The 25884-nt window shown below is 45.4% G+C and overlaps 8 protein-coding genes across 8 annotated transcripts; 3 read left to right on the forward strand and 5 right to left on the reverse strand.

Annotated features, from left to right (window-relative positions):
- Positions 1 to 5105: 5105 nt before the first annotated feature.
- PHALS_10418 (RxLR-like protein) lies at positions 5106 to 6442 on the forward strand (the record flags this gene model as incomplete). The annotated part of the gene is made up of 2 exons (XM_024725839.1): positions 5106 to 5352; positions 5412 to 6442. The coding sequence occupies 2 exons, from the start codon at positions 5106 to 5108 to the stop codon at positions 6440 to 6442; spliced, it is 1278 nt and encodes a 425-aa protein (XP_024576575.1).
- A 415-nt stretch (positions 6443 to 6857) lies between these two features.
- Positions 6858 to 7805, reverse strand: PHALS_10419 (uncharacterized protein; the record flags this gene model as incomplete). Its single annotated transcript, XM_024725840.1, has 2 exons — positions 6858 to 7656; positions 7783 to 7805. The coding sequence occupies 2 exons, from the start codon at positions 7803 to 7805 to the stop codon at positions 6858 to 6860; spliced, it is 822 nt and encodes a 273-aa protein (XP_024576576.1).
- A 711-nt stretch (positions 7806 to 8516) lies between these two features.
- Positions 8517 to 8745, forward strand: PHALS_10420 (uncharacterized protein; the record flags this gene model as incomplete). Its single annotated transcript, XM_024725841.1, has 2 exons — positions 8517 to 8637; positions 8708 to 8745. The coding sequence occupies 2 exons, from the start codon at positions 8517 to 8519 to the stop codon at positions 8743 to 8745; spliced, it is 159 nt and encodes a 52-aa protein (XP_024576577.1).
- A 1163-nt stretch (positions 8746 to 9908) lies between these two features.
- PHALS_10421 (uncharacterized protein) lies at positions 9909 to 10174 on the forward strand (the record flags this gene model as incomplete). The annotated part of the gene is made up of 2 exons (XM_024725842.1): positions 9909 to 9945; positions 10035 to 10174. The coding sequence occupies 2 exons, from the start codon at positions 9909 to 9911 to the stop codon at positions 10172 to 10174; spliced, it is 177 nt and encodes a 58-aa protein (XP_024576578.1).
- A 3614-nt stretch (positions 10175 to 13788) lies between these two features.
- Positions 13789 to 14761, reverse strand: PHALS_10422 (glucan-beta-d-glucosidase; the record flags this gene model as incomplete). The annotated part of the gene is made up of 3 exons (XM_024725843.1): positions 13789 to 14001; positions 14065 to 14613; positions 14669 to 14761. 3 exons carry the CDS (start codon positions 14759 to 14761, stop codon positions 13789 to 13791), a joined length of 855 nt encoding a protein of 284 aa, XP_024576579.1.
- Positions 14762 to 20459: 5698 nt separating this feature from the next.
- PHALS_10423 (traf3interacting protein) lies at positions 20460 to 22695 on the reverse strand (the record flags this gene model as incomplete). The annotated part of the gene is made up of 2 exons (XM_024725844.1): positions 20460 to 22109; positions 22168 to 22695. The coding sequence occupies 2 exons, from the start codon at positions 22693 to 22695 to the stop codon at positions 20460 to 20462; spliced, it is 2178 nt and encodes a 725-aa protein (XP_024576580.1).
- Positions 22696 to 22840: 145 nt separating this feature from the next.
- PHALS_10424 (Spindle pole body protein) lies at positions 22841 to 24197 on the reverse strand (the record flags this gene model as incomplete). The annotated part of the gene is made up of 4 exons (XM_024725845.1): positions 22841 to 23434; positions 23500 to 23883; positions 23939 to 24022; positions 24081 to 24197. 4 exons carry the CDS (start codon positions 24195 to 24197, stop codon positions 22841 to 22843), a joined length of 1179 nt encoding a protein of 392 aa, XP_024576581.1.
- Positions 24198 to 24415: 218 nt separating this feature from the next.
- PHALS_10425 (uncharacterized protein) lies at positions 24416 to 25048 on the reverse strand (the record flags this gene model as incomplete). The annotated part of the gene is made up of 1 exon (XM_024725846.1): positions 24416 to 25048. The coding sequence occupies one exon, from the start codon at positions 25046 to 25048 to the stop codon at positions 24416 to 24418; it is 633 nt and encodes a 210-aa protein (XP_024576582.1).
- Positions 25049 to 25884: the final 836 nt, after the last annotated feature.

A 25884-nucleotide genomic window follows, 5' to 3' on the forward strand; every position in this document is an offset into this window, starting at 1 on the left:
GGAACGTCGTCTGTGACGGATTTGATCCGCGCTGCATACGTGGGTGATGGGATGTATGTAGCGCTGCTTCGGGCTCTCAGAGCAAGGGGCGTAGAGACTCGGACAAGAAATTGTCGTTGTGATCGCGCGCACGGTTACACCGACATTCGTTGAGCTGCATTACAGCACCGATTCGACAGATATGCCAGAAATTGAGGTTCCTTACGATGAAGATTCAAAGTACCGTATCCTCTATACGGCCAGGACAACCCCCTCAGTAGTCATACCGGTCGTAAGATGACGTACAGCTCCGTGAGTTACGACTATTGGTGTCCCAAGCTGTACAAGTAAACGAGTACGTGTGAAACGAGTCAAATAGTCAAACTATCTCTGAATGTGGCGGCGTCGCTGGCTAGATAACCGGTATCCTTCGGAAATGGAAGTCCATAGGTATGGACTTTGTGTTTGGCCTGCTGAAGGACTCGGCAAGCAACACGGGTGACCGTTTGAGAGAGATGGCTCATCTTGCGACGGTGCCGGACACCATCGATGGTGTCGGTACAGCGACGCTGTTTGTGGAACGTGTCTTTCGACAGCATGGACTCCCGGACTCGTTTGCATCTGACAGAAACCCGCGCTTCACTGGGCATTTTGGTCGACGATCATCAAGGTGCTCGGCGCCAAGTTGACTATGTGAACAGCGGAGAATCCACAGACTGATAGTCAAACCGAGCTTCTGAGTCGCGTCGTCGAGGACGTCCTTCGCAGCGTCTGCGCTGAGACGCCGAGGCGCTAAAGCGCCATGCTGCCACTTGTTGAGTTGGCTCTGAACAATGCAGTGCATTCATCCACCACCTCCACGCAGATCCACGTTAATGGGCTCGTTCATCCTCTCGTCATGCTGATGCCGCCATCACATGACTTAGATTTTGGTAGAAGAGGAATAGCCGAGCGGCTAGCTGATGTCAGTCCACTCACTGTGCATAAGAAAGTCAATGACATCCTGTTTACCAGATTGAGTGCCTTACGACACATTCGCGATGCGATGGCTGAAAGCCAAGACATACAGAAAGAATATGCAGTCGGAAAAGGAATGAGAAAGTTTAAACAGTGAGGTCGGAGACATGGTTTTATTAAATCCTTCCTACACATGCAGTTCCTGCTGCTTATGAAACCAAGCTCTGCCCACGGTTTATCGGACGTTCAATGTCGTGCCCAAGCGGCGCCCACAGGTGCTCAACCATCCAGAAGCTGAACCAGCAGCTGTTATTGAGCACGGAGTGCAACGATCTCCGTCTCCAAGTACGCCAGGCGCTTACTGTCGCACGAAGGGACACATTTGTCTTCTCGACGGCTAGGAGCTGCTCCGACAAAGCGCAATAGTCCTCAGCGTGAGACCGACGGTGCACAAAGTGCTATTAGCTCTCGAGGTCTTCCGCATAGCGGGATGCGACCCCAGCATGATACTCAGCGGAGCCCCGATGGCGACAGACCTTGGCCTCAAGAGCTCGAGGAGCATCGCGAGTCACCGGACGGCGATCGACCAAGCCGTCATCGTCCGCCGCCGAATCTTTTCGACGATAAAGGTGGCGTCCACTGTCACACGAAACGCTTTATGGGTCGATGTCGTCGACAGGGTCAAATCCAGTATCTTGTGAAGTGGCGGGGATACCCATATTTCGAGAAATTCGTGGAACTTAAGGTGCCGCTATGGAAACACTGCCCAGACGTCGTGGACGCTTATGGTCGGAGGGATCATGACGTTCCGCATCGTCGGACGCCCCGAGCATCTCGGCAATAGCCAGGGAAGCCGAGGGGCCGTGTGCTGAGCTTATGCCATGCCCCTAAGCTGCTGTAATTGAAGGGCAGAGACCACAGAGCTTGCGGGAGCGTGATGGTTTAATCCATACGTCGCATGGCGACAAAACGTTGGAAGTTGGCGTTGCACCTTGAGTTCGGCAACCTTGAACCGAAGATTGCATTCCACGCTCACGTCCACCTCCTTGTGGGCCCGCTGTAAGTTTGACAGCGAGTTGGCATCCATTGCTAAAAGAGCTTTTCGTCATCTACAGCGGTTTCGCCATGGGTAAGGATCGCACGAATCGTCCGCATCGCGGGCACAGCAGCGCATCCTCAATAGTCGCGAAATCAAGCGCGGTTCCTATCCATTGGGATTTCTTGAGGTACCAAGAGAAGAGATCGGAGAGCTTTTCATAGGTCAAGCTTAGCTGTGTAGTGGCCGGCGGCGGCCCGACCAGGCAGATGCCCAGTGATCGGTTGATCGCGTCGTTCGGTTCAGTAGCGGGATCCACGAAGCGGACCCGTATTCCACACAAGGGTCCAGAACCGGCCGTGAATGCGTGCGCAAAGCCGCCCTGCGGGTTGTCTCCAGCTGCTGCTCCTGTGCCTTGTCGAGGCGATCGGTGATGATACCACTCCCCCGGAAGTCGGAAGTTCAGGAAACGACACGGTGCCCGCAAGGTTCGAGCAGGGCTTACGTCGCGCCGCTGACGCACCTCTCTCTCCCCCTCTTCCCATTCTGGGAAAGGAGTATCCGACTCGTACTTAACTTCTTCCGAATCCTCGATGAGAAAATTCGTCGCCTGTGGCGGGCGCGGTGCTCGGTTGGTGACGGCTTGTAATGTGCTTGTAATGTGCTTCCCTTAAAGCCGCAGACGTGCTGTGCGAAGTTGCACCACGTGCAGGAGACGAAGACGGGCTCTGTCCACGGGCGCTCTCGGAAGCAGCGACGCTGGGCGTTATTCGTGTCATTGACACAGGGCCAATTGATTAGAGAATGCATGAAAACCGTCTTGGGGACGTAGAGGTGTCATAGACACGTGAGCCCCGCACGAGGCGACAGTAAAATGTGAATTGCGGGCGTTCACAATTTTATGAGGAGAGTGTAACGGGGTTACACGTATACTGGTATGAAGGAGTGAGTCACACAATATGGTGTGATTTTACAATGCTGTGGCTACACCTAGACAAAAAGCTACTACGTGGCTGGACTGCCAGTAGTCATGCATTTAATTAGGTTTTACTAGCTAATCAATAAAACAAAAGAAATACAGTTTATATTTTAAACGGAAGAGTTTTTTTTGCCTTGGGATAAGGTTGTGCTTACTGTTGAAGTAAGCGGATTGCAATCTGCTACACTCGTACTGGTTTTAGTATAGAACGAAGGTCGGTGACCTCAACTAAGCTTCCTCTAAGCGAAAGAACTACGGCAGCCCCGCTGCAGACATCGAGGGTCGCAGACAGATAGTTCAAGAGTTCAATATACAATTGATTCTGGCTAGAAAAGCGGGAGTTTGTACATACAGGTCAGGTCTGCTAATGTTGTTAATTACTAGCAACAATTCTGAATATATTTTTTTGGATAGATTGCAGTACAAATTGTGTAATAGTAACGGCAAGCAGAATTACATTGAATCCAACGAAAGAAGAGACAGCAAGCTTACAATGAGGCCAACATTATGCTGAAAATGCTTCAGATTGCTACGAAGTAGATACTTTAACTCATTGTTCTGATTGCATCCGGCTGCACTGCCCAGTAGCTACAGCGAAATTGACAACTGCACATATTCTAAGTAATGCAAAGCGCAAGTCCACCGGTAGAGCTGCGACGCCTCAAAAGTTATTAATAGTGAGTGGCTTAGCAGATAAATGAATTAATTACACTCTATCATTACGCCATACTATGGGTTTTCTGCCACAGTCATTGTGACGCTGCCCAGCAAGTATGGACTATCTATATGCGCTTTGGTAAAAATCGATTGCTTGTGTCGCAGACGACAGTTTTATGCTAATTTAGTGGACGTAGCATCACGTATTTGCATTATTGCAACAGACGCAACTTGCGGTTGGCAATTTTTTTATTTTGGTGGGCTGGTGAGTCAACTCCACAAACAGTAACATGCCTTTATAAAGTTTTAATGAAATGTGTCCTGTTTGCCCCGGAAGCTTTTCTCTTGATTTCAGTGAAAGGGTTTTACGGGATGACCACGTGGAAGGCCTATTCGATGAAACATCAGTGTCATGTTTGTATGTTTGTATGTTCCTCTGCTTCTAGTCATTCAAACATGTCATGTGAAGCATGACTTGAAGTTGAGGCCGACAGTGATGATAGCAACTTAAAGCACATTGTAAGCTGGGGTCATCGACAGCCCGATATTCAGCAGAACGCTTACCAGTATTGCGGGAATCCTCATTTTTACCAATGAAAGTGGCGGCGAACGACATGATGGCGACAGGCGACCCATCTATTGTCAGGACTAACAAGGCACAGCTAAATTCTATACTCGATACCAGCGCATATTTTTTCATGTTCACCATCTATAATGTGCTAATGTTCAGCTAGCAGACGTGTCTTGCCCGCCCTTTTACTCACCGCAATAATCTTTGTCCCATCCTTGCTGTTATACACGCTTTTGCATTTCGCCAAGCCATGCAAACAATCACTAAGTGCATATTTTACTGTGCTGAACTTTCAACTTTTACTGTGAGTAGAGAATCAATGTTGCTGATGTCTCGGGGGGCGATCATGTACCGCTAAACTTCAGTATAGATCGACTGTCTTGTGTACATATTGCAGATATATTTGGGAAGGAGTCAGCTTTGTGCTAGGCCGACATGCTTTGAAAGTGCGTGACTGTCGATTAGTTGACTTGTCCAGTCTTCGTTCGACATAACTACTTTTGGTTTTTGTCATTTGCTACAAAAAACCGACTTGTGCGTCTTTAGAGAACACCTTGAATTACATACATCCGCCCTACTATTACTGTAGTAGCTACATTCTGTACTGCGAAACATACATACATGGACGTTATCGCCAGGTTACGGCATAAGTATCACTATGAACCAGTGATTATATTAAGTAAAGTAACAATAGTCACCAAACTCATAGATTAAACGAATGCACATCGTGCATACTAAGGTGTCCACTGTCACCCTTCTTATCCTCTGATTTCATTAGTTATGTCTTGCTTCAGTATTGCTTTGAAACGAAAACATAAGGTGACAGTGCAGAGTGCCGTCGCAACATCTGGCCTGATATCTCTACCACTGAGGTTCAAGCTGGCTTAGCCACTGGCATAAGCAAAAATTAAAGTAGAGCAAAAGCCATGTTTGCTATACAACGGGCGTTCCGGGTTCTAGCGACAGTGGCTCTAATCGGTCTGGCAACGGCCACAGATATAAATGAGTTCTGTACTTCCATCACATCATGTCTTAGAGACGGAAGTATCACGTGCGATACTGCTTCGGGTGGATGCCCACCGTGTATTTACGCGCTCGACAACACCTATACATGCTGGGAGAAAGACAACTTGACCAACACATGCCCCTTCACAGGCGTACGCTATGACTGCTGTACGTGGAATATTCCTTCGCACTTGTTTTTATGTATCTAACATCCACCAATGCAACAGCGGCATCATGGAGCTCTACAACGTCCAGCGAAATCGGTAGCGCAATACTCGCTACCCCATCTTCCTCAACAAACTCGACGGGCTCAACAGATTCTTCTTCCTCCTCCTCAGATCTTCGTGCCGATACCTCAAGCTCTAGCATTTTTGGCGGATCAAGCTACGACCTGATTCTGTACGGAGCTATTGGGTTTGGCGCTATGCTAATTTTTGGTACCGTTGCTTTCCTCTGTCTTCGAAAACGCAAGAATAAACGTCATCCTGACGAAAGCAGTACCTTTGGCGGCGTACAAAATGCGGTGGACAAGCGAATGCGCGGCGTATCCAAACGTGATGATAGTTCTTCTGGTCCGTACAATAACATTTTGGATACGAGTAAAGTCAACTACGTCTCCGGTATCAATTCTGGCTACGGTCGTTACAGCAAGGGATCAAGACATGATCGGTTAGATCCTTCTTCCCACGTACCCATTGGCAGAGCTCGCACTAGTTTTGACGGCATTTTAGCCGATTCATCCCAGTCACCAGCAGTATTAGGTGGAAGTGCGCGTAGATCGCTCAAGAATGGGCGATGCAGCAATAAAGAGAGTAATGGAGGTGTAGGAGGCTTTTCGCATGTGAGCGAGTACGTGCAGCAAGATGTTTCTTCCCGTTGCTCATCTACGTCAAATGTATTTGGCGAGTATTTGCGAACGAAACAAGAAATGCAATACGACGATGCCGGCCATAGTCACTTAGGTGAAATGAGTGGTATAAGCTTCAGTGGTACCATCAGTGACCTAGATAGCGGCAAGTACTCGTTCGAGTCGTTGCAGGGTATAAGCCGACCACCACAGTTGAGGTTGGGCATTGACAGTCGATTATCAGTTGCTGACTCCATTACCGATTCAGAGTACGGCGAGCAATTGCGCGGTCGCGGCGAAAGTGATTGTGACAGCGAAATGTCATACAATGACGAAAAATATTCTTTTAGTAGTGTGGACAGTTTGGATGACAGTCAGGTACGAGAAGGCAAGCGTGAAGTCGAGATATAAGTTGTAGATTTTCTGTCCTACATGTGTACTTCGTTTGTAGTATCTGTCGCGTTATTATGATGGTCTTTTATGTTATTCGACCTGGAGTATATGTTCGTAGAGGAAGCCAGACGAACATAGACTCTCGATAGATGAAGTATGACCGGCATTCACTTATCACCAAATGATTGTCGCATGCTTGTCATTGTGCCAGCGCTTTGCTTTACTGGCACTTTAAAGTTCTCAAACTGTTAAAAAATGCAATTTATTCATTAAATTAAAATGATTGCTCGAGTGCTCAACCCACTGAATACTTTTGCTTTCATCAAACCGCTTATACTTGACAAATAACAATGCGACTGCAAGCTAGTCATTTGACATAAGCATTGGACCTGATTTTTATTTCTGCTACTCCTTGACTCATCAGCTGCAGAGCTCAGCTCTCCTGAATTTTTGAAGCCTTTGCATCTGCGTATTCGTTATCTGCACTTCCGATGCTCACGCTATGCTCGGTCTGGGTTCGACCGGTGCCTGTTCTAACGGAACGTTTCGTTTCTGCTACACTAGTAGTCTCAATCGCAACCTTTTCTCCAGAACGTAAAATGCACTCCTCAGAAATAAAGTCCAAAACTTTTTGGTAGACTCGAGAGCGAAATTCATTGCGTTCTTGCCCTTTGAGGAAAGACGGCAACGGGACGACAATGCCGTCAAAATCTTCAATAACGAATGAGAAGTCCATAAGAGGAGGCTGAGGTCCATCCGGCAGAACCATGACACCTGTGTTCATTGGAGTCGTGGCTATTGCTCGCATTTCCGACATCAGAGCCATGACCTTTTCATCTTTAAAGGTACAAACGGTCTTTGCCGTCGACGATGCAACGGCAGGTAGAGGTACCGATTCGGCTTCTTCAGCTAAAGTAAAAGGTGGTTGGTATTTAAGTACCACAGGATACGGTGCAAAGCGCTCAGTTTTGGCTTCTCTAGGTAACACTCCTCGTTCTCGCTTAATTACTCGATTCTTGGCGTCGAGTTTGCGCTGGTGCTGGTTCTGTCGATTGCGATGCTCGTCGCAAAGGTTGTGAGCTGCTCCCGATGTCTTCAGCGCGCGCTCATTTACGCATTTGCCGGTTTTGTAAAGACATTTACCGCGATAATCGGGGCGGGTTGAGCCTGGAAGCATCAATGAAGAAACGGAAGGTGAGAGCGACGAAGATAACGTGACGTCCGACAAAGCGCTTTCAAGGTGAGTGGAAATACATAGAGAAAGCAACGAGAGATGAAAGTTAGAAATGTCGAAGCTTTGCCATAGTAGCGCCACTTATAAAATAGCAGTGACTACGAACGCTGCAAATGTGGCTTACCGCGCAGACTCAGAGAACTCCATAGACTCAGACTCGATCAGAGGGCTCAGAGTCACCAAATTGTCACTTGAATTTTAGACTGCAACACAAATTTGGTAGTATTGTTATAATTTACGATTCAGTTAACCTCTCCTTTACGGAGTCTTATTCCTGATATTTCCGCAATAGCCCGCAATTACGCAAGTGTTGCTATACGTACGCCATAAGACGTTACGTACACCGTTAAATGCTTTCCTGGTCTAAGATGCATTACACACTGAAATTCACAAATGATTTTTCGTTTTGAATATGCGCAATAGTGAACCCCCACTGCCTTAGAAATTTATTATGGTTTTTAGGGTGCTTGCCTTTACGAGAACAGTCCGCATCGAGAGATTTCACTCTCGCGTGGACTATGGCATAGCGAGCGCCTCCTCGCGGTGGGCGATATCAATTAATTTCGGAAAGGAGAGGTATTTTCCGATGACAACGGTCTTGGTGATTCTCCCAGTCCCATACGCATCTCGATCTCCCTGAGAGACGTGCAAAAAAGCCAGTCGCTGAAAAATGACGCTCTCTCGCTCTACCTCTCGCTGCAATCTCGATAGCCATTTCTCTAGATTCATTTTTTTAAGTATTACGCCGCGAAACATGCAAGGACGTCCAGTTCGACGCCAGTGAGCTGGGCGAAGCTCACCAAGCCGAGCTTGTTAGCATACAAGATCAATAGTCGCGATGGATCAAGCACACATATCATGTTTTCTGCGTTTATGTTATCATTGTTTTTTTGCCGCGCCCAGGCTGAGTCATTACACGTCATTGCTCAAAAAGAGCAAAAGCAGCGCAATCTGACCCTTAGCAAACCTTTACTTCAAAGTACTTCCTGCTCATGAAGCAGCAACGAACGTGAAGATCGGTTTTCTCCTTTGGACCGTTTCTTGTGTAGGGAATGCAGGCAAAAGTGCAGCAGCGTATTGCGCTTAATTAGCGTGCTGGGTGCTGTCGAAATCATTAATAGGTTTAGAAATCATCTTCAACGAAGAAGACAGTCTCTGTGGAACGACAGCTACTCTCACAATATTTTTTAGAGCTTACCGCGGAGAGAGAAATATCGCTCTTTGAAAGAAAGGGTTGCTAATATTCATCAAACAAAGCGAAGGCTCCGAACAATGTGCAGCTGTCCAGGCTGTTCTTTGGAACATTTTGTTTAGGACCGGCGTTTACGCTTAAAGTGCAATCGCGAATCAATTAATACAAGCATGCACGATTCGACCCAAGCACTCTTGGTTCGTGATAATGTAGAGAATGACAACACCAAAAATCAACTTACGTACCATCAAAGGAACAACTGGCCGACATCCAAACGAAAGCTCACCTGACACTACACTTCATCGAGACTTGCGAGCCACTCGGAACGACCAATCGTCAAGTCGACGGGAAGCATTGAGACTAAACCTCTATTGGAGTGCCTTACTGTGAATACATCACTCGTTAACTTAACACCCAAATGGTTGTTTTGAAAAAATTGTCATACATTGTGTCGCTGAGAACTAAAGTCTGGACTCGCTTGCATGATAGGCTGAGGTTCTAGTTTGTTTGTCGGCAAATCACTTTCTAATTACTTAGCTTTACTCGAGTGACTCACCCGATTGCCTCTGAAAGTATCATAATTGCCATCTAATAAAATGATAGCTTATGGGTTACGTTTCCTTAGCCGCAAAGTCTGGCAGTCGCTCATCGATTTTCTTTCTTCCCGATTCGAGTTTGAACATCCCAAGCTTTTCAACGAATGTTGTATGTCTTGTTACCTCATTTCTGACAATCACAGCCCAAGCCTTCGGCTTCGCTAATACCAGCACTTTTAAGTGATTGGGTCACGGATGAAGCGCAGAAAAATAACTAGCATACTTATGAAGGGCGTCATCATTTTTACTCTCTGATTGAATGCAACCGGGGCCGGTGGTGTCATATGTTGTCATCAGAGCTGGGCTGGAAACTGAGTCGCGCATATGTTGTGGACGCTTCCACATCCAGCTTCAAGGCAGCGGAAATATCATCTCAGATGTTGGGGACGAGAATCGTCCAAGATGACCACATTACTAGGAACCATGTGGACAGTAACGCTGTATACCGTGGCGATGTGACGGATGCCGTTGTCATCACAATATGGAGGAGATCCGCGAGGTTTATAAGCCAACTTAAACGCAGCTAATTTCCACTCACTATTGCTGATAATGACGACACGTACTTAACTAACCCGGATTTGTTTGAAGCTGTAAACTGCGTGTCGGCCAGCAATTTTTTTTTTTGGGAGGAAGTGAGCATTGCTGGAGCTTCCAGCGTCGTTTACAATTGCTTCTTGGTGCTTGTGAAGACTGCGTTTACATGCATTTCAAAGGTGATTGTGGGTTAGAATGGCTGAAAAATTTGATGGCACAAACGCCGATGCCGATCCTGCGTTAGTCGTGATCGTCGCCAGATTCTTTGTGACATCTACGCACTCGATCAAAAAAGTCTTGATTCGACTTTTTGCAGTGTTTAACGAGACTTGGAAGCATACAATGCTTGATGCCAACTAGATGGTGGAAGCTTATTTTGATCTATCTACGCAGCAGGGGATACAATGATTGTCATACAAATGTCATTTCAGATAATTTCTACAATACGACAGTCACACGTGATGTACTTTCGATCACTATAGCTGCAGCGGGGCTGCCGTAGCTTTGCGCTTAGAGGAAGCGTAAGTTAGTTCACCGACCTTTCGTTCTATACTTAGAACAAGTACGAGTTTGGCGGATCGCAATCCGCATACTCAAAGAGTAGTTACAACCTTAGCCCAAGGCTAACTAATTAACTCTTCCGTTCAAATCCAAAACTGACTTTATCTGCGGCAAAGCCGCCTAATTTTAAATGCATAGAATGTATAGTAAAGTCTAAATACATGTATAGCTACTGGCTATCCAGCCCCGTACCGTATTCTTGTTAGGGTGTGGTCACATCATGCCCATCTGGTGTGAAACAAACCCCTGTTTCCAGGGTATTTGTAACCCGTTACAACAGCGATACCACTGACCACACACGTAATAACGGTATATTGCATACCACACTGAATAACAAATTGAATGTTTCACCTTTATGCGAGATCGCTGTAGCGACAAATAGTTATTAGCTGATGTTATTGTTAATGCTTCGTCGTCTTTTCAACGCATAAAAACTGCATCATTTCAGCATTGACTGGTTATTGACGAGTACTATATCAATGTTCTGAACAAAAATGCGAGACTGCAAAGCCGGTTAAATAGTTTACCCGTTACGATCACTTAGCACACTTCGAGTTGCAATAGTTCTTATAGCATATTTGTTGGTATGCCACACAGTGATCAGTGTTGATCAATTAGGACTGCTATGCATGTGTACAAACTACGCACCCGTGTACAGCTTTTGCCAGTCCCTATGGCCGAGACGAAGGACCATTTAGCAAACTATTTACGCGACAGCCCTTGTCTGCACAACTATGGCAACGTATCCTGTCCAACTTGGTCTGTTACATCATGAGTTGCAATCAATTTCTCAGGATTAGTTCTATTGGATGGCCATTATGTTGTCTTATCCGGTGTCGACGCACATATTTTAAAAGGCCACATACAAGCAAAGCAACATCTATCAATACACTTCTATTAGCTCCACGACAGGGACTTCAGTAATGTAGGCTAATGGCTCCTAGTGATCGATCATAAATTGAATATAAAGATAAAGTGCGTCTTCTATACTTACGAAAAATGAAGAGCGGATGCGTGTCAAGTTCAACTTTGCTGGTAGATGCTTCCACCATACATTAATGAGCATTTAAAAATGTTTCAGCAACAGATATCTGCTAACTGTTCTTGGTTGCCTGTCAAGAAAGGTGAAAAATTGGACTCTATGTCTTAGAAGTGACAAAATCACATTTCCACGATAATGTCTAACCCTTTCCCGGAGGAGAAAAGAAATACGATCCTCTTGAGCGGTCTCCGAATATGTGGACCTAGCACCGAGACATCCTATCTCTTTCAAAGATACGGCCGGTGTCATATTAAATGCGAAATAATATTCCGTGCCGTGAGGTAGCCGGGTGGAGTACGGAAGATGACATCTTTACGAGCGTTTAAATGGCGAGGCAATGGACCTCAGCCATGCAAAAGAAGTGTGTCTTTAAGCTACCGACCAGCATAGTGGTACTCATAAGTATTACATATGCGTCGCTTTTAACTATTCGCACCCTGCATACCCATTTTTCTTTCGGCTGAGTAGTACGAACGCCAGGCTCCCAACCCAGGGTCGTATTGAGTTGCTGTTCGCAGCTCAATTTTGGTGGGTACCAGCATCGGATTGACTAGTATTGTCGATGTCTAAGAAAATCTTGAGGTATCATGCGATTACGTTAAACGTGTTGCTGTAAATACTGTAGACAGCTTGCATAAGCATTTGAAACTAACGAGTACCGATACGATTTTTAGCCTCCTGTGAATGAATATGTCAATTAGTCAATTGAGCCTTTTGCAAATTTTGAGGTCGTCGACATCGTGAAATATTTGTCTTGTCCTGGGTTTGTTGTGGCTGAAACATCATGAGCTATGAATCAATTGGAAGTCACTAACTTTTTGTGTTACTTACTTTTCTATGAATGAGGATTTGCTGAGCCATTAAACCACTTCTGCTAATAAGCAAAAACATAAGCTTTTCGCCGCAGACGAAAAGCCACGATAGCTTCGATCAGTTGTCTAGGTTGTTAAGCGACGTTTTTCCCTGTGTCTTAAACGAAGATCGAGATGCAGAAGTGGAAGGAAGCCGTAATTTTGCCTGAGAAGGTAAATGACGATCGAATATCCTGGTCTATTCAATGTATACAGGATGAGCGATGATTTGTCGCGAGTGTCGTTTGTTGGAACGCCCGTAAGCCACTGGCTCCTGTTCCAGGCCCAGTGGAAACGAGTAAAGCGACTGAGTGTCACGGTCTCATGTGTGAGGACTGTCGGGGCCGGGTGACTGTAAACCGTGGCGGGCCAAAGTCCTTTGAATGATGTAGAGCTGCTACAACATGCGGAGATTGCTGATTCTTATATTGGGTAGTTTGATGAAAACAGTCCCCATGTATTCAATAATGCAGCAGGTTGCAGCAATTGATTTTTATTTTATAAGTCATTCTTAAATGCCCTTGCCGCCACTAGACTTAAACAGTAGCGTAAAATTGCTGAATTACCTGTTTGCTTTTTATAAGATAGCGTAAAATGCTTTCTGCATTTCTAACACCACCAAATTTCTTCTTAAGCTTTCTTGATCAGCGTTTAGAGCTCCTAGTCACATGGCTGAACGACAACTATACATGAGAGACATATAGAAAATCCAGCTAGAATTTTACATGATACTTCAGGGTTAAGGGTTAACTTACAAGGAAGGAAGCCTTGAGTTAAATTTGTTGGCAGATTCTTTAGCTAGGATGCGAAAAATACTCCGGTGTAGGGATTTGTCGGGCTTACGCTGTAAGCACTACCGATCAATTAGGTGTCATATTCGTAGGCGATGCAAAAACATTACTCATTCCAAAATGAAGAGCTGTATTTTTCCTCCGTAAGTGAAAATCCAAAGCTTGAAATCCTTACCACCGGGATTTAAAGGGCTAGTTGTTGAGGCTCTAGACTAATAGCCCCGTTAATGACATATCTGACCTAGCACAGAAGCCCGGTCTTCTGATCAAACTAAGGCTGGACGAAACATTATCAACTCTTCTCAGATATTTAGTTGGTTATCAATGCCCAGAAACACAAGATATTGAGTTTTCAATTTCTTGTTTGAAGGCATAATCTTGCCTCCAAAGTTTTTATAACAAGCAAGAGACTAACGGGTCGACCATCTTATGATTTCTGGTATATTAATGTTCAACAAAGTGTACTTTTGATTTACTGAAGTGTCTGTCACTATTTGCCGGTGCTGTCGTTGTCGCCTCTTCTTTGTCGAGTTGAAGTGGACTGCTGCTACCGATTACGCAATTTAAGCCAAGCGCAAGTTTAGCAATTTCAACTTTACCGTCTGATCTCCACAGAAAAGCTCAAAATGCCCCTCAACACTGTCAATGCCCACGTCCGCCTTCACCGTCCGATTCCCACAGAAAAGCCCAAAATGTCCCTCAACACTGTCAATGCTCACGTCCGCCTTCCACTTCTCATCAAAAGCCTCAAAATAGTAGAACTCAAGCTCCTTTTGCTTGGCCATTCAATAAAAGTCGTGAAAGTAACGAGCGGCGTTTTACAGTAAGGCATCAGACACCTTAAGACTCGATCCATTTGACGCCCACCCGGTCTCTCCGATCACCATTTTCTTGTCCCGAGCTATTTCGCTATTAAATAATGGCTCCATTCTTGATTCAAAATACGCGACGGCGTCTTCGACGGCAATTTTTTTCCCAAACGGAAATTCATTGGCCTGTACAAAGTCCACATCATCAATGATTTCTGGGTGTGTGAGGTAGATATCACCAATCTCGGCGATAGTAACGGGCACGTTCAGGCTATAAGTTTTAAATAAAGACTTAACACGCTGAAGATACGCAATATTCTGTGCAGCTGTGACATCTTCTCGATATATTGCTTCGCTACCAACATGAATGTCGACAATGCTTCCATTCGTGAAAAAATCTTTTTTCTGCTGAAGGAGTGTGTTCAGCATCGAAAATTCAGACTCAAAGACTGAGTCTTCATCACTCACCCAGAAGCCTAGAGAGACACTCAGCCCGGCATTGATCGCTACAGGCACCACAGTCGAGCTTTGGGCGCGATCTCCTAATCCAAACAGGCGAATAGAATCTGTGACTTTGAACTAGTGTTTCCATGTCGTTCTGAATACTTGTAGGGCTTTTGCAACGCTGATACACAGGAGCGCAGTCTGGTCCGATGCGCGGGCTATAATTGATACCGTGGATACAAAAATTCTGCCCCATTGCTTCTTTAGATGACAAGAACGGCATGATACCCGCGGCAGCAACGAGTAGCTTGAAGGGTAGCATTTGTATGTTTGCCGTTCACCTGCGTAAGCGTCCGCAGAGTCCTTCAAATTAAAGAATGGCAAAATTGAACCAAACAATGCATCATACACAATCCATTTGACCAGAGCATTCAAATGGGTGTTTCGATTACCAGTCGCAGGCATAGCGAGAAAAATACAAATGTAACGCCAAATCTAACTAGAGGATATATACCTGTTGTTTTCACTTCAAGCCCTTGGATAAAGAAAGTAGCAACCGAAATGATGTATCAGTTCATTTGTCATTTACCAAATGTGACCACTACAATATACGTCTAAATGCGGGGCATGAAATACACAGTCCTTTTCGTAGCAAAGAAATAAAAACGTTACAAAAGAAGACGAGAAGACATAGTAAACGGCAAAACAGCAAAGCGGCGGAACAAAACGATCGGAATCTGACTGGTCGACTTTTTTTTCGGACCAAGAAACAGATGTATGTCCGAAAAGACAAGATATCAAGTTCAGATTTTGTCATACCTATTGTTTTTCATCGCTTTAATCAAACCTCAATCTAAAGGAAGTTGTTGCATGATAAGCTTTGAAAAAAAATGCTGGGGAAGGATTCTGGCACTATTGAAAACCGCTTCTGTTTTGGCCTATTTCTGAGCGCTTTTGTCGTGGCTGTGAATTCCATTAGCCACAATCTATAAACTATCCACCAAATTTTGCTTATGGCTCCGCCTTGAGTTATTTTGGTAGGTACAGTTTGATAAAAATCCTGCATTTCACGCACACTATTTGCTGACGACTGTCACTTGGCTCTCACATGCTGAGTGTCGTAGACGTTGTTGTGTCAAACGTCACATCATCTTGAGCAACTCCCAATTTACACTCAATAATGGTTATAGAATTTTCGTTAACCACAGCGCTGAAAGCTGAGTCTTACTTAAGTATTGATGTAAATAAAGGCGGTGGGGATTCCCCAAGGAGATGTCCCTGGCTGTCAGCCTCATTACAAAATCAAAAGTAGTAACGCGTATGTATTTGCTATGTAGTGGGGCTGCCGTAGCTCTGCGCTTAGAGAAAACGTAAGTTTTATCACCGACCATTCGTTGTGTACAAGTGCACAACAACCAAGTCGCGCTAGGTAAGACTTATGGTGAATCCAATGAGCACGTCAGATGCTATGGATCTCAGCCATGATGAGGGGCAAGAGATAGACGCTTGGCTGTCAAGCAGCTACGCTGTATTCGCAGATGTTTTATCTGAGATGCACAAAATACATACGCCGTGCGTGCCCCCTTCGCTCTTAGCTCAATTGTATGGAGGGTTTGATTCTCCAAGGGCAGGGTAATTCGACGATACCCTGCGAAAAAAACTAGAATTCCAATAGGCCACCTTGCCCCTACTGGGTAAGAATAATATCAATGCGTGTCTCGTGTTTTTTGTTAAGACTCTCTTTCGAAGAGGTAGAGCTCACAACCCAGGAGTGCCGGTTGTTGGACTCAACGTTGCAGGCTCCCTGAAGCTGCGAATACGTCTGGTAATTTCAAGAGCGTCATGCAATTTCGTACAACCGTCGAAAACAGTCGACAACACACAGAGGCAGTGACAATACCAAATGTGAATGTGACATCCGTGCAAATTACAATGGGAGCATGTGGAAGATCATGTCAATTCTTTATGTAAAGTTTTAGGACTGTGGAAGCGTGAAGCGCCAACTCATCCTGATACTGGATTAAAAAATATGTTTATATCCTAGGTATAACGTGGCTGAAATGCCACGAGCCATGATGGCTGTCAAGTTGTGAAAATGTCGCACATATATCTCCTTGTCGAGCATTGAAGAGTCATAAACCCACCTTTTTTAGTAAAGTTAAGCTATTTTGGCGCGGGCACAAAGCTACCATAGCTCAAATGCTGAGCATAAATTGTTCGAATTTGATATCAACGGTACCGCAAATAGTCTTTCGAAGTCAGATGCGGTATTGACCAAGGTGTGAGTGTGGAACATGAAAGAGGATGATTTCGCAATCTTTAGAGTGAATATCTTTCGATAGGACTGTATGACGTTGTCCCTAGAGTGTATCGCCGGCGAATTTGTCCAGAATAGCTGCGGGCTGTGTACCCTTTGTCAGTAATATAAGCGACTGGGTGTTGCAATATTTCGTGCAAGGACTGGTGGGGTTGAAATGCTATTGTGGGTCGCGACGAAAAAGGCTAGTTTCTAAATATAAGAGTGTGGTGTATATTTCCCACGGTGTTGTAGTTCTGACGGGTTAGCACTTACGGTGGCAGCTCTATCGTGCGAAGCAATGACGCCCCACGGGTAAGTGGCAATAATTTATGATTATTTACACTTGAATATAAATACCAGTGTAGTCTTAGGAGCTGTAAGCTTTTCCTCACTACATCCGGCAATAGCTATTATAGAGCTGTAATGTTTTCATCAGGGGATTTGTGAAAGAATATGCCAGTTGGTGAGTTCATAGAAATGATACAGAGTGTGCCGCAGGGATGTGCTGAACGTATCATCCGTTTTAAACGGACCTTTCGGGACACCCACGTAGCAAAAAAAGTGGTAGTACACCTATCCTCAAGCAACCCATAACTCAGTTTTATTCCTTAACCAAGGAATATCACGCTAGGTACCGAGATACCCGTCACATATGCTATCCGGAGCTCTGGTCCGGAACTATTTCGGTGCGTTACACCGCAATGTTCCTTATCAAGAAAGATAATGGTGTCATTGACGCTTTCTGCCGCGTAAGCACAAAGTATTTTTGCTAAAAATGTAAACCCTTGACGCTGGGGGGCAACGTTTTGTGTCAGAGAGGAAGCGGAAAGTAGAGAGATGAGCATGCTTCTAATTGCAGCCACTCTTCCGGTGAAAACTTCGATTATTTGCACTGATACGCCGCCAAACAACATCGTCGGCATGACGTTATTCAGTGTCCTTGATATGGTCAATGTACCCATCAACCGCTTATGTGAGACAGTTATATCCCTCTCGTCGCATTGAGCGATGCTTCGGAAGTGGCTGCTTATACCACAGAAATAATCCAGCGCACCATTTTCGCTCGGGCCTCTGGTGACGCAGCTGTTCAGGCAGCATCATGGCTCTGCACAAGCCTATTTTGACAATATATACATCCAAAGTCGTACAGATTACGAATAGTTAAATGTGGAGTACCACAATAAATACTAACGAACAGTAATGGAGTATAAAAACTTGAATACAAGACAAGTGTGTCTTGCTGACAACATGTTTATGTGTGTTTCCATTGACAAATGTGTCATGCGGGTAGATTCCGCAAAAATAAATGTGATAGAAGCTAGGCGTTTTCTTTTGTCCCAAAAGGACTTGACGAAGTAGCTTGCCCAAGTACTTGCGTAAGTACAATGCGACTTTGGCGACATCGGGCGACTCATCACAAACTATTTTAAAGAGGGTAACAAACGGTACTTTGTGCGGCAGATTGGGTGGTCGCATAAATAATGAAAAAATCAACACTCGTGTCGCAGTTCTGATTTTTTTAAATTCAGGTTAATCACCTCGTGTTATCTTTGACACTCTGGTATTTTACAATAAGCCGCGCTTCACTCAGACAGGCCCCTTGCGCTTGGGCGCCTGATTACGTTTGAAATTGCCAGCTGAAAGCTGCAGAAAGAAACTTCTCTTTTCTTAACACGAAGCTTCGGCGATGAAGTCTGCCCTTGTCAAGCTAAGACTGCGCCTTCATTGCTAGTATTGGTTTGTGATCTACAGAGGCCTTTCGTATCAGTGCACAACGGTCGGGACCACATTCCCCACAGAAGATGTAAAATTGATAATCATACTATGCCGAATAAACCTTTGAGTCATTCTAATTGCTTCTGCTCACAGCAGACATTCCTGAGAATTATTGACCTAGGGTTCCGAAGGTGCCTGCCAAGTGACATTCTTCCGCTTATATTGCTCTTGATTTGAGTAGATGACCCATACCCATTTGCGTATAAAACGTCTAAAACGTCGCGGCGAGCAACTTTAGATGGTTTAAGCCCGTAATTACAGCGTGATTAGCTGAGTAAGAGTCGTCTTGACCCTCGGACTTGCAGTGAAACAAGCTAGACACCGCCGGCAGATACTATCACATCTTTCCGCCGATAAAGAAGGGCGCTTAGTCGCAGGCTCGTGCAGCGGGCACGCTAAGCGCAGAGACTGTCTACTCTTCGAGGAAAGGTTATGCCAAATGTCGCCGGGTGAGGGTGGTGGCGCTGGGACATGACTCGGGGAGTCACTACAACCATTCTTGACATTAAAAAGCTCGGTATCCATACCGAGGATTTTCCTGTTGATGTTGATCGTGAAGACTCTCCTTTGCGGGTGATCGTTGAGCCCTTAACTTTGGAAAGCAGGGGCGATCTTTTGGTGCAACTATGCGCATAAGATTAAACACGGTTAAATGCAGGGAATGGAGTTAAACTGTAGGCGCTTAAGAAGCGGTCACGTTTGCACAGCGTCTTGAACGACAAAATATTTTGAAATTTCAGTGTGGTTCACATCTTATTAGATGAGGTCCTCAATTAATACTGTACACTTGTACGCAATTCACATTGCACTTTGGTGTAATTGTGAGTATTCACAAATAAAGTTGGTATCTATAAAATGTTAATGTGCCGAATAGGAGGGGTCCATGGTATAAGTAAGCTGCTAGCCGCGCGTCAGAAATGAAGTCGACTCTATTGTACGAGTTCGTAAAACACATATAGTATGTAATTCTCATAGCAGCGCTATATATGTACTCTTATCTTGCAGAGATCAATGGAAATACCTGGTTTCGGTAGATGCTTTCGAATCTGTAAAAATCTAACCTCTGTGCGTTTGCTAGAGCAAAATCTAAGACTCGAAGCTTTTTTTGTGCAGAGTGTGCTGTGTTCTGGGTATGTAGCGCTATGCCGTTGCGGGCATATTAATTAGGTTTTACTATATTAATTAGAAAATTTAGAGTTTAAGATATTTGCGGCTCTGCCGCAACTGAAACAGTTAAATACAGATTCAATTTGAACGGGAAGATCGTCTTTACCTTGGTTAAGGTTTTAAGTACTAACAGGTTGCGGATTGCGATCCGCTACACTTGTACTAGTTCTTGTATAGAACATAAGGTCGGTGACCTTAACTCGGCTTCCTCTAAGCAAAGAGCTACGACAGTCCCGCTGCATTTACCCCACCACCTTACTTATTACCAGTCATCTCAAGTCAGCAAACCAACCCAGAAAAGAATCATTTTTGGATTTTCCTAATCACATGATTAGCCAAGCGCAATTACCGTATGATTGAACGCTGCTTTTGCTGTTTAGACCGTGACAATTATTATTAGAACATCAACATTACGAATGATGCTAGCCTCCTCTATCATCGAGGTAGGGTGATAGAGCTCATACGGTCGCCTGGGGTCACAAATCTGCCAATTTTCGCAGCTAATTATGTGTTAAATCTGATAACAGTCGCGAGAAAGCAAACTAAATATAAGGCTTGGCCTTTGACGTAAGTGACCAAAGTTTATCGAGAATTTTGATGCCTACTGGCCGATGTTCTTTGAAATTAGTCGTTGACGTTGTGCAAACTATATATTAAAAACAATGGTGGAAAATGTAAAAGTTTTGCTCATTGCCTTGGAGTTTGGCGCGAACAGTATCTCAATTTTTGTGACGTTGGCTCAAGCTGAGACAACCATACGTAGCAATTTTTGAGTTTTCACCTCATTCTTAGCAATGACAGCTTTGAGTGTGTTAATTTTGTGAACCTTCTCCTTGACTTGTTCTTCGACTTCTCGAAGCTGCACCTTCAAAGGCTGTAACGCGTCTTCTGTCCGTTTTTGTTCATCTGCCAATGCATCGCATTTGCGAGCGTATTCTTTGCGCCAAAACTCGAGCTCTTTGGACATGGCATTTAAATCTTCATGCACAAACTCAATACTTTTGCCAACTGGATTGGCCGCTTGACACAGTCGCTGGATATCGGCACGTAAGGCATTCATTTCAGTCAGCGACGATGCCGCTACAGCATTTGAGCTCTTCATGTGCTCCGGTTTGAACGACTTGTTTCGACGTCCAAGTCGAATGCCAGTTTCGACCTCGCTAGGAGTCGTATCTTCAACTTCTTTTGCACGTCTCGCAGCTTCTTCAGCGCCTTGATTTTTTAGAATGTCGCGCACTAAACGTCCATGAGCATCAGCATCTCCAGGTTTTGGCCCCAGATGAGGTTGGTTAAATGTATTGTCATTTCCTGCGGCTGCACTAGTAGCCTCATCTTCGCTGTCGGTGTCATTATTTTCTCCATCCTTCATGATACCTGTTACAGAAGCAGCTCTAGCATCGGACACCATCAGTCGCCCCACTTCAGTAACATTTTCTTTTAGCTTTGGCGGGCGACGCCGTGCAGTTGTTGGCCGTGAAGTGCGACTCATTCCCAAATTATTTATGTCCAGGTGGACATCTGAAGATTGCCCTTCATCAATCTTTGCTTCCGGGGCATCGAATCGCAAAGGTTCGTTATTTCTTTCATCGTCAATATCATCTTCGCTGCTTTTAATCACTGTCAAGGGCTTCGTTGGACCTGAAAAGCTTCCATGTTGTACGTCTTTTGGTTTACTTACGGGCTTTGCATGTACCTTTCTCTCTGGTGGGGTACTTAAATGGGACGTTTGCTTATTATCAGAAGCATGCTCACGACTAGCAGGCTTACTTCCATAAACGTTACTAGTCCGTAGAGCGATGTCACCAGCCAACACACGTTGCACGGATTCTTTTGAGCTGCCTGCTTTACATGCAACTGTCAGTAGCTGCAAAAATTTGCATGTGGCCTCAGCCTCTAATCCTGCGATAATCTTAGCCGGTCTGGCTTCTATTTCAACGTTAAGGTGAAGGCCAACACACTGTGTAATTTTTGTGAGATAATCCATCTTCGGTCCCTTCTCTTTGATAGCACCTGAGTCGAGTTCATCACCCAAAAACAGTCCATCGGCAAAACCAGTTACACGAGTCACTTCGGATATAATGTCATGCAGAAAGCGAAACGGTGGCTTGCCCAACAGCTTTGACGACATCTTAGGCCTCGTGATTACTTGCTCCACAAGAGTTTTTGTACGCTCAATGTCACCATTACAGTCGACAATACTTTGAAGTAGTAAGTCATCATTAATATTGTTTTTGCTACTATTGCTACGGCTTGGTGCTGCACGAGTCGTCTCAGGTGCTGACCGTTTCGAAGACGCCAGCGGTGCCTGTGCTTCTCCTTTGCTCTCCGCATTTCGTGGCAGTTCCTCAGTATTTCCCATCGGCTTTGCGTTGTCACTCTCTCGTCGATCCTAAACTTGCACAGAGCGATTAGACCAACTTTCCCTTAAGTTACAGAGAACACAAAACCTTTTCCTTTTTCTTGGCTTCAGCGGATCCGTCGCGATTCGTCGAGCTTGGACGCAAAACGGCTTCCACTGCAGACATTGCAGTTCTAGGGGCCACTTCACCTTCTGCTGTAATTGATACGACCTTGGTAAGTGTGATTTGTACAGCCTTATTCCAGTCAAGCGACTTGTCCTTTGCGGCCTGTGCGAGACCTTGGAGCAACAAATTGGTGTTTTCCGGCTCGAGGCCAGCCACAATCTTGGATGAGCGCACACTCATGTCCTTGCCAAGGCATTGGCCAACACAAATGATCATTTTGTCCAAAAAAGCCGTCTTTTGCAGCTTGTCTGTTAGGTTGGCTGAGCTTAATTCAAAGTCATTGTACAGTCCCATTGCGAACCCTGTGCTCTGCATCACGGCCGTGAAAACATCGTGCAGAAAACGGAAGGGTGCCTTGGCCAGGAGCTTTTCGGTCAACTTAGGCTTGGCAACTAATGGCTGCAGAGTCTCTTGTGTACTCGCGATCAGCGTCTCGAGCGTGTCCCCCATTGTAGCGGTATCTTTAAACGACACTTGGCCTAACCTGCGATACGTGATATATTCACTATACTATACGGATACACTGAGGATAAATGAACAAACAACGATGTATGAACACTATTACGGCCCTTACGAATTTCATAACAGCGTGCCATCAAAATGTAAATGATGTATTATTTTGGTCGTCCCGATCTTGGCGCTTACGAAGCCTTTCAAAGCGTGCAGTAAGTTCATCGAAATCTGGGGTTGAGTCATTGACACCCGTCGCTGGCGTTGAAGACGAAATTGATGCAGCAGCAATTGTTGTCGAGGCTGCAGTGGAATCTTCGTTACACGACGAGGCTGCCAGCGATGTTGTCTGCAAAGAATATTCATCATTATGTGCTGAAGTGAAAGGCTGGGTGAAATAATGAGCTGGCTGGTTGGTATAGGTATTCACACTTCGCCTAGATAGAGAATCTGGCGTAGAGTCATTGACACCCGTCGCTGGCGTTGAAGACGAAATTGATGCAGCAGCAGTTGTTGTCGAGGCTGCAGCTGAATCTTCGGTATACGATGCCAGCGACGTTGTCTGCAAAGGATATTCATCGTTATGTGCCAAAGAGAACGGCTGGGTGTAATAATGAGCTGGCTGGTTGGTATAGGTATTCACACTTCGCCTAGATAGAGAAGCATCCACAGGTGCAGAACCAACCGTTTCCTCAATACGTTTGCTGGAAGAAAGAGAGGGCATATAAGATGGCGAGGCCTATTTGCATAACAGACACTTCAGGATACGATATAAATTAGATCTGCATCCAGAAGTCCACATACTGATGTGTAAAGTGCAGCAAAGTCAGGCCCGGAGACAGCTGCTTTCATGACAGTCACACCGGTTGGTGGTGGAATCGGTGCAAACGGGTCCGGTACCTCTTCCGGTACCCAATCAACCTTAAATTCTTTCGCAATTTCCTTCATATAATTAATCACGAGATATGCGCTTGGTGGCTGCACGCTAAGTTTCTGGACCACACGTTCGTTGACACAGCCGCCAATGTTGCGAATCGCAGCAGCCTCAAAATCGTGTCCGTACTTTTTAATAAACTGCTTTTTAACTTCGGCCAGTTCCGGGATTTCTGTGCGACTTGCCGACCATATGAGGGTGCACACAGCCTCACGCATATCGTGCGGACAGTCAGCTTCAGTTTTGATCAAATTCTGCAAGTTACAACATCAGATTAGAAAGAGTCGGAAGCTAAGGGCAATTCCGTACCGCTCGCTCCGCTAATAGTTCGCACAATAGCTCCAGAACCTCGTAACCTTCTATTGTAAAGTCATCGCGAATGATGCCCTCCACCTACAAGAAAATATATGTATATGATGCATACGGTCCCACCATTATGTTTGTTGCCCACCCGAATGCGCGCCTTCTCCTCCTTGCCATCAGCAAGAAGCTGTGCAACTTCCCGCCGCTGAGCTAGTGCAACATTGGATTTCTTGTTCTTGACGATACCAATGCGGTGTACTGCCATCTTAAGGTTAGGCTTGAGCTTGTTCACATTGAACCCGAACATACTGGAGAGGGACCACAATATGAATTGAACAGGGACGATTTCTGATACAATAAAGCTGGTATATTACCGGTATCATGTAGTTTTCTTCAGACATTTATTAAAATGGTAACACTTTTGTAGGATCATTGTGCAGTCATGCGGATGCCCCGCCAACATCTAGTACGTTTGCCTTCGAATCAATCCGCCCATGATGGCGGCTTCTTTCGCCCTGTATACGTCCGTCTAGTGCCGTTACTGCGAATCGGCGTAACGGAACCATTAAAGTCAGACACGCCCGACACGGTAAGCAAGCCAATGGAGCTTGTATCGCTCACGCGACGCACAGCCTCTTCGGCTGCATCCTTACGACGGCTGCGAAAAAGACGTCTTTTGCGCTTGCTCGCAGTCGTTCCGCCATCCGAACTAGCACTCGATCCAGCGTCGCTTGTGCGACTCGAGCGATCGGAAACACCGCTGTGCTCTAGCGAGTCCGGCCGCGCCTGCTGCCGTTGTTCAATCATATCACGCGGCTCGAAGTAAACAAGGCCGGTATCGCGCTTGCCGTCGATAGGTCGCGGCAACGACGTCGTTTTGGCCTTTCCACGAGCCCCAGCGCCGTTGGGCGACGACACGCGTACAGACTCCTCTCCCGCCTTGTTACTGGTGTTTGTGTACTTCTTCTGCAGCACACGAAAGTAGTACCAGCCCGTGATAGTAGCGTATGAGAACCAGATAAAGAAACCCTTGCGCAGCCTGGCACTGCCAAAAAGTGCTATTGCAAAGCCTACAAAGAGTATTAACAGCCCCAGCAGCATACCCAGCATGTCCATGCCGTTGACGTCAATCTCCTGTGGAGTATAGTCGCCAACTTGAAATGATTAGACTAATTTATGAGCGTCATGTCGTAATTGCGAGGATGATTTATAAAAATCCACGCATTTATTGGGCAAATAACATTTGGGTCACAACATGATATTGACATGCAAAAACCGTGATGGCAAAAAAAATAATGCCGAAAGGCTACAGCGATGAGCGATATAACTGCGCCAAATCTAAGCGGCGAATGAGCGTGTTTTCATATCACTCTGTATTTCGAGCTGTCTCGCAGTCTTGACCGACCGACCTCCACGCATAAAAATGATGAGTCCTAATAGACACGGCAAAAAAACTAGAAATGAATCAGCTGAGCTCTATTGCACCTTGTGGGGCAGAGTCGATAAAATTTGGTCCTGAGAAGAGCGACTCGCTGTGAAAGATGTTTGGCTTACAGCCCGGTCGTAAACTTTCATGCTCAGGGCTTTCTAAAGCCATGTAATGTGCTGTTTAGAGACACCATACAATTAGGTGCGACGCACGTCGGCTGAAAACTACTGAATACACGAAAGATTGAGATGCTTATGCGGACATAAGATCCGTGCGTCTCGCGACAATGCACTCGTTAAAATGTTTAGTGCCCTTTAAATCAATACATCAAGTCTTCCAACTCTATACTGATCACTCTACATACAAGACAATTATATATTTGACATGTCAGTATTTAGTAGTCGAGCATTCGGGTGCTACATCCAACATCGGTCTGTACAAACTCAAAATGTCGTGGTTCATTCCCCTTGATCGTACGTGTACTCCGACAGTAGCACCATGCTGACCGTATTTTAGTGTATGC

Source organism: Plasmopara halstedii (assembly GCF_900000015.1).
Source record: "Plasmopara halstedii genome assembly, contig: Scaffold_470, whole genome shotgun sequence".
Taxonomy (NCBI): Eukaryota; Oomycota; class Peronosporomycetes; order Peronosporales; family Peronosporaceae; genus Plasmopara; species Plasmopara halstedii.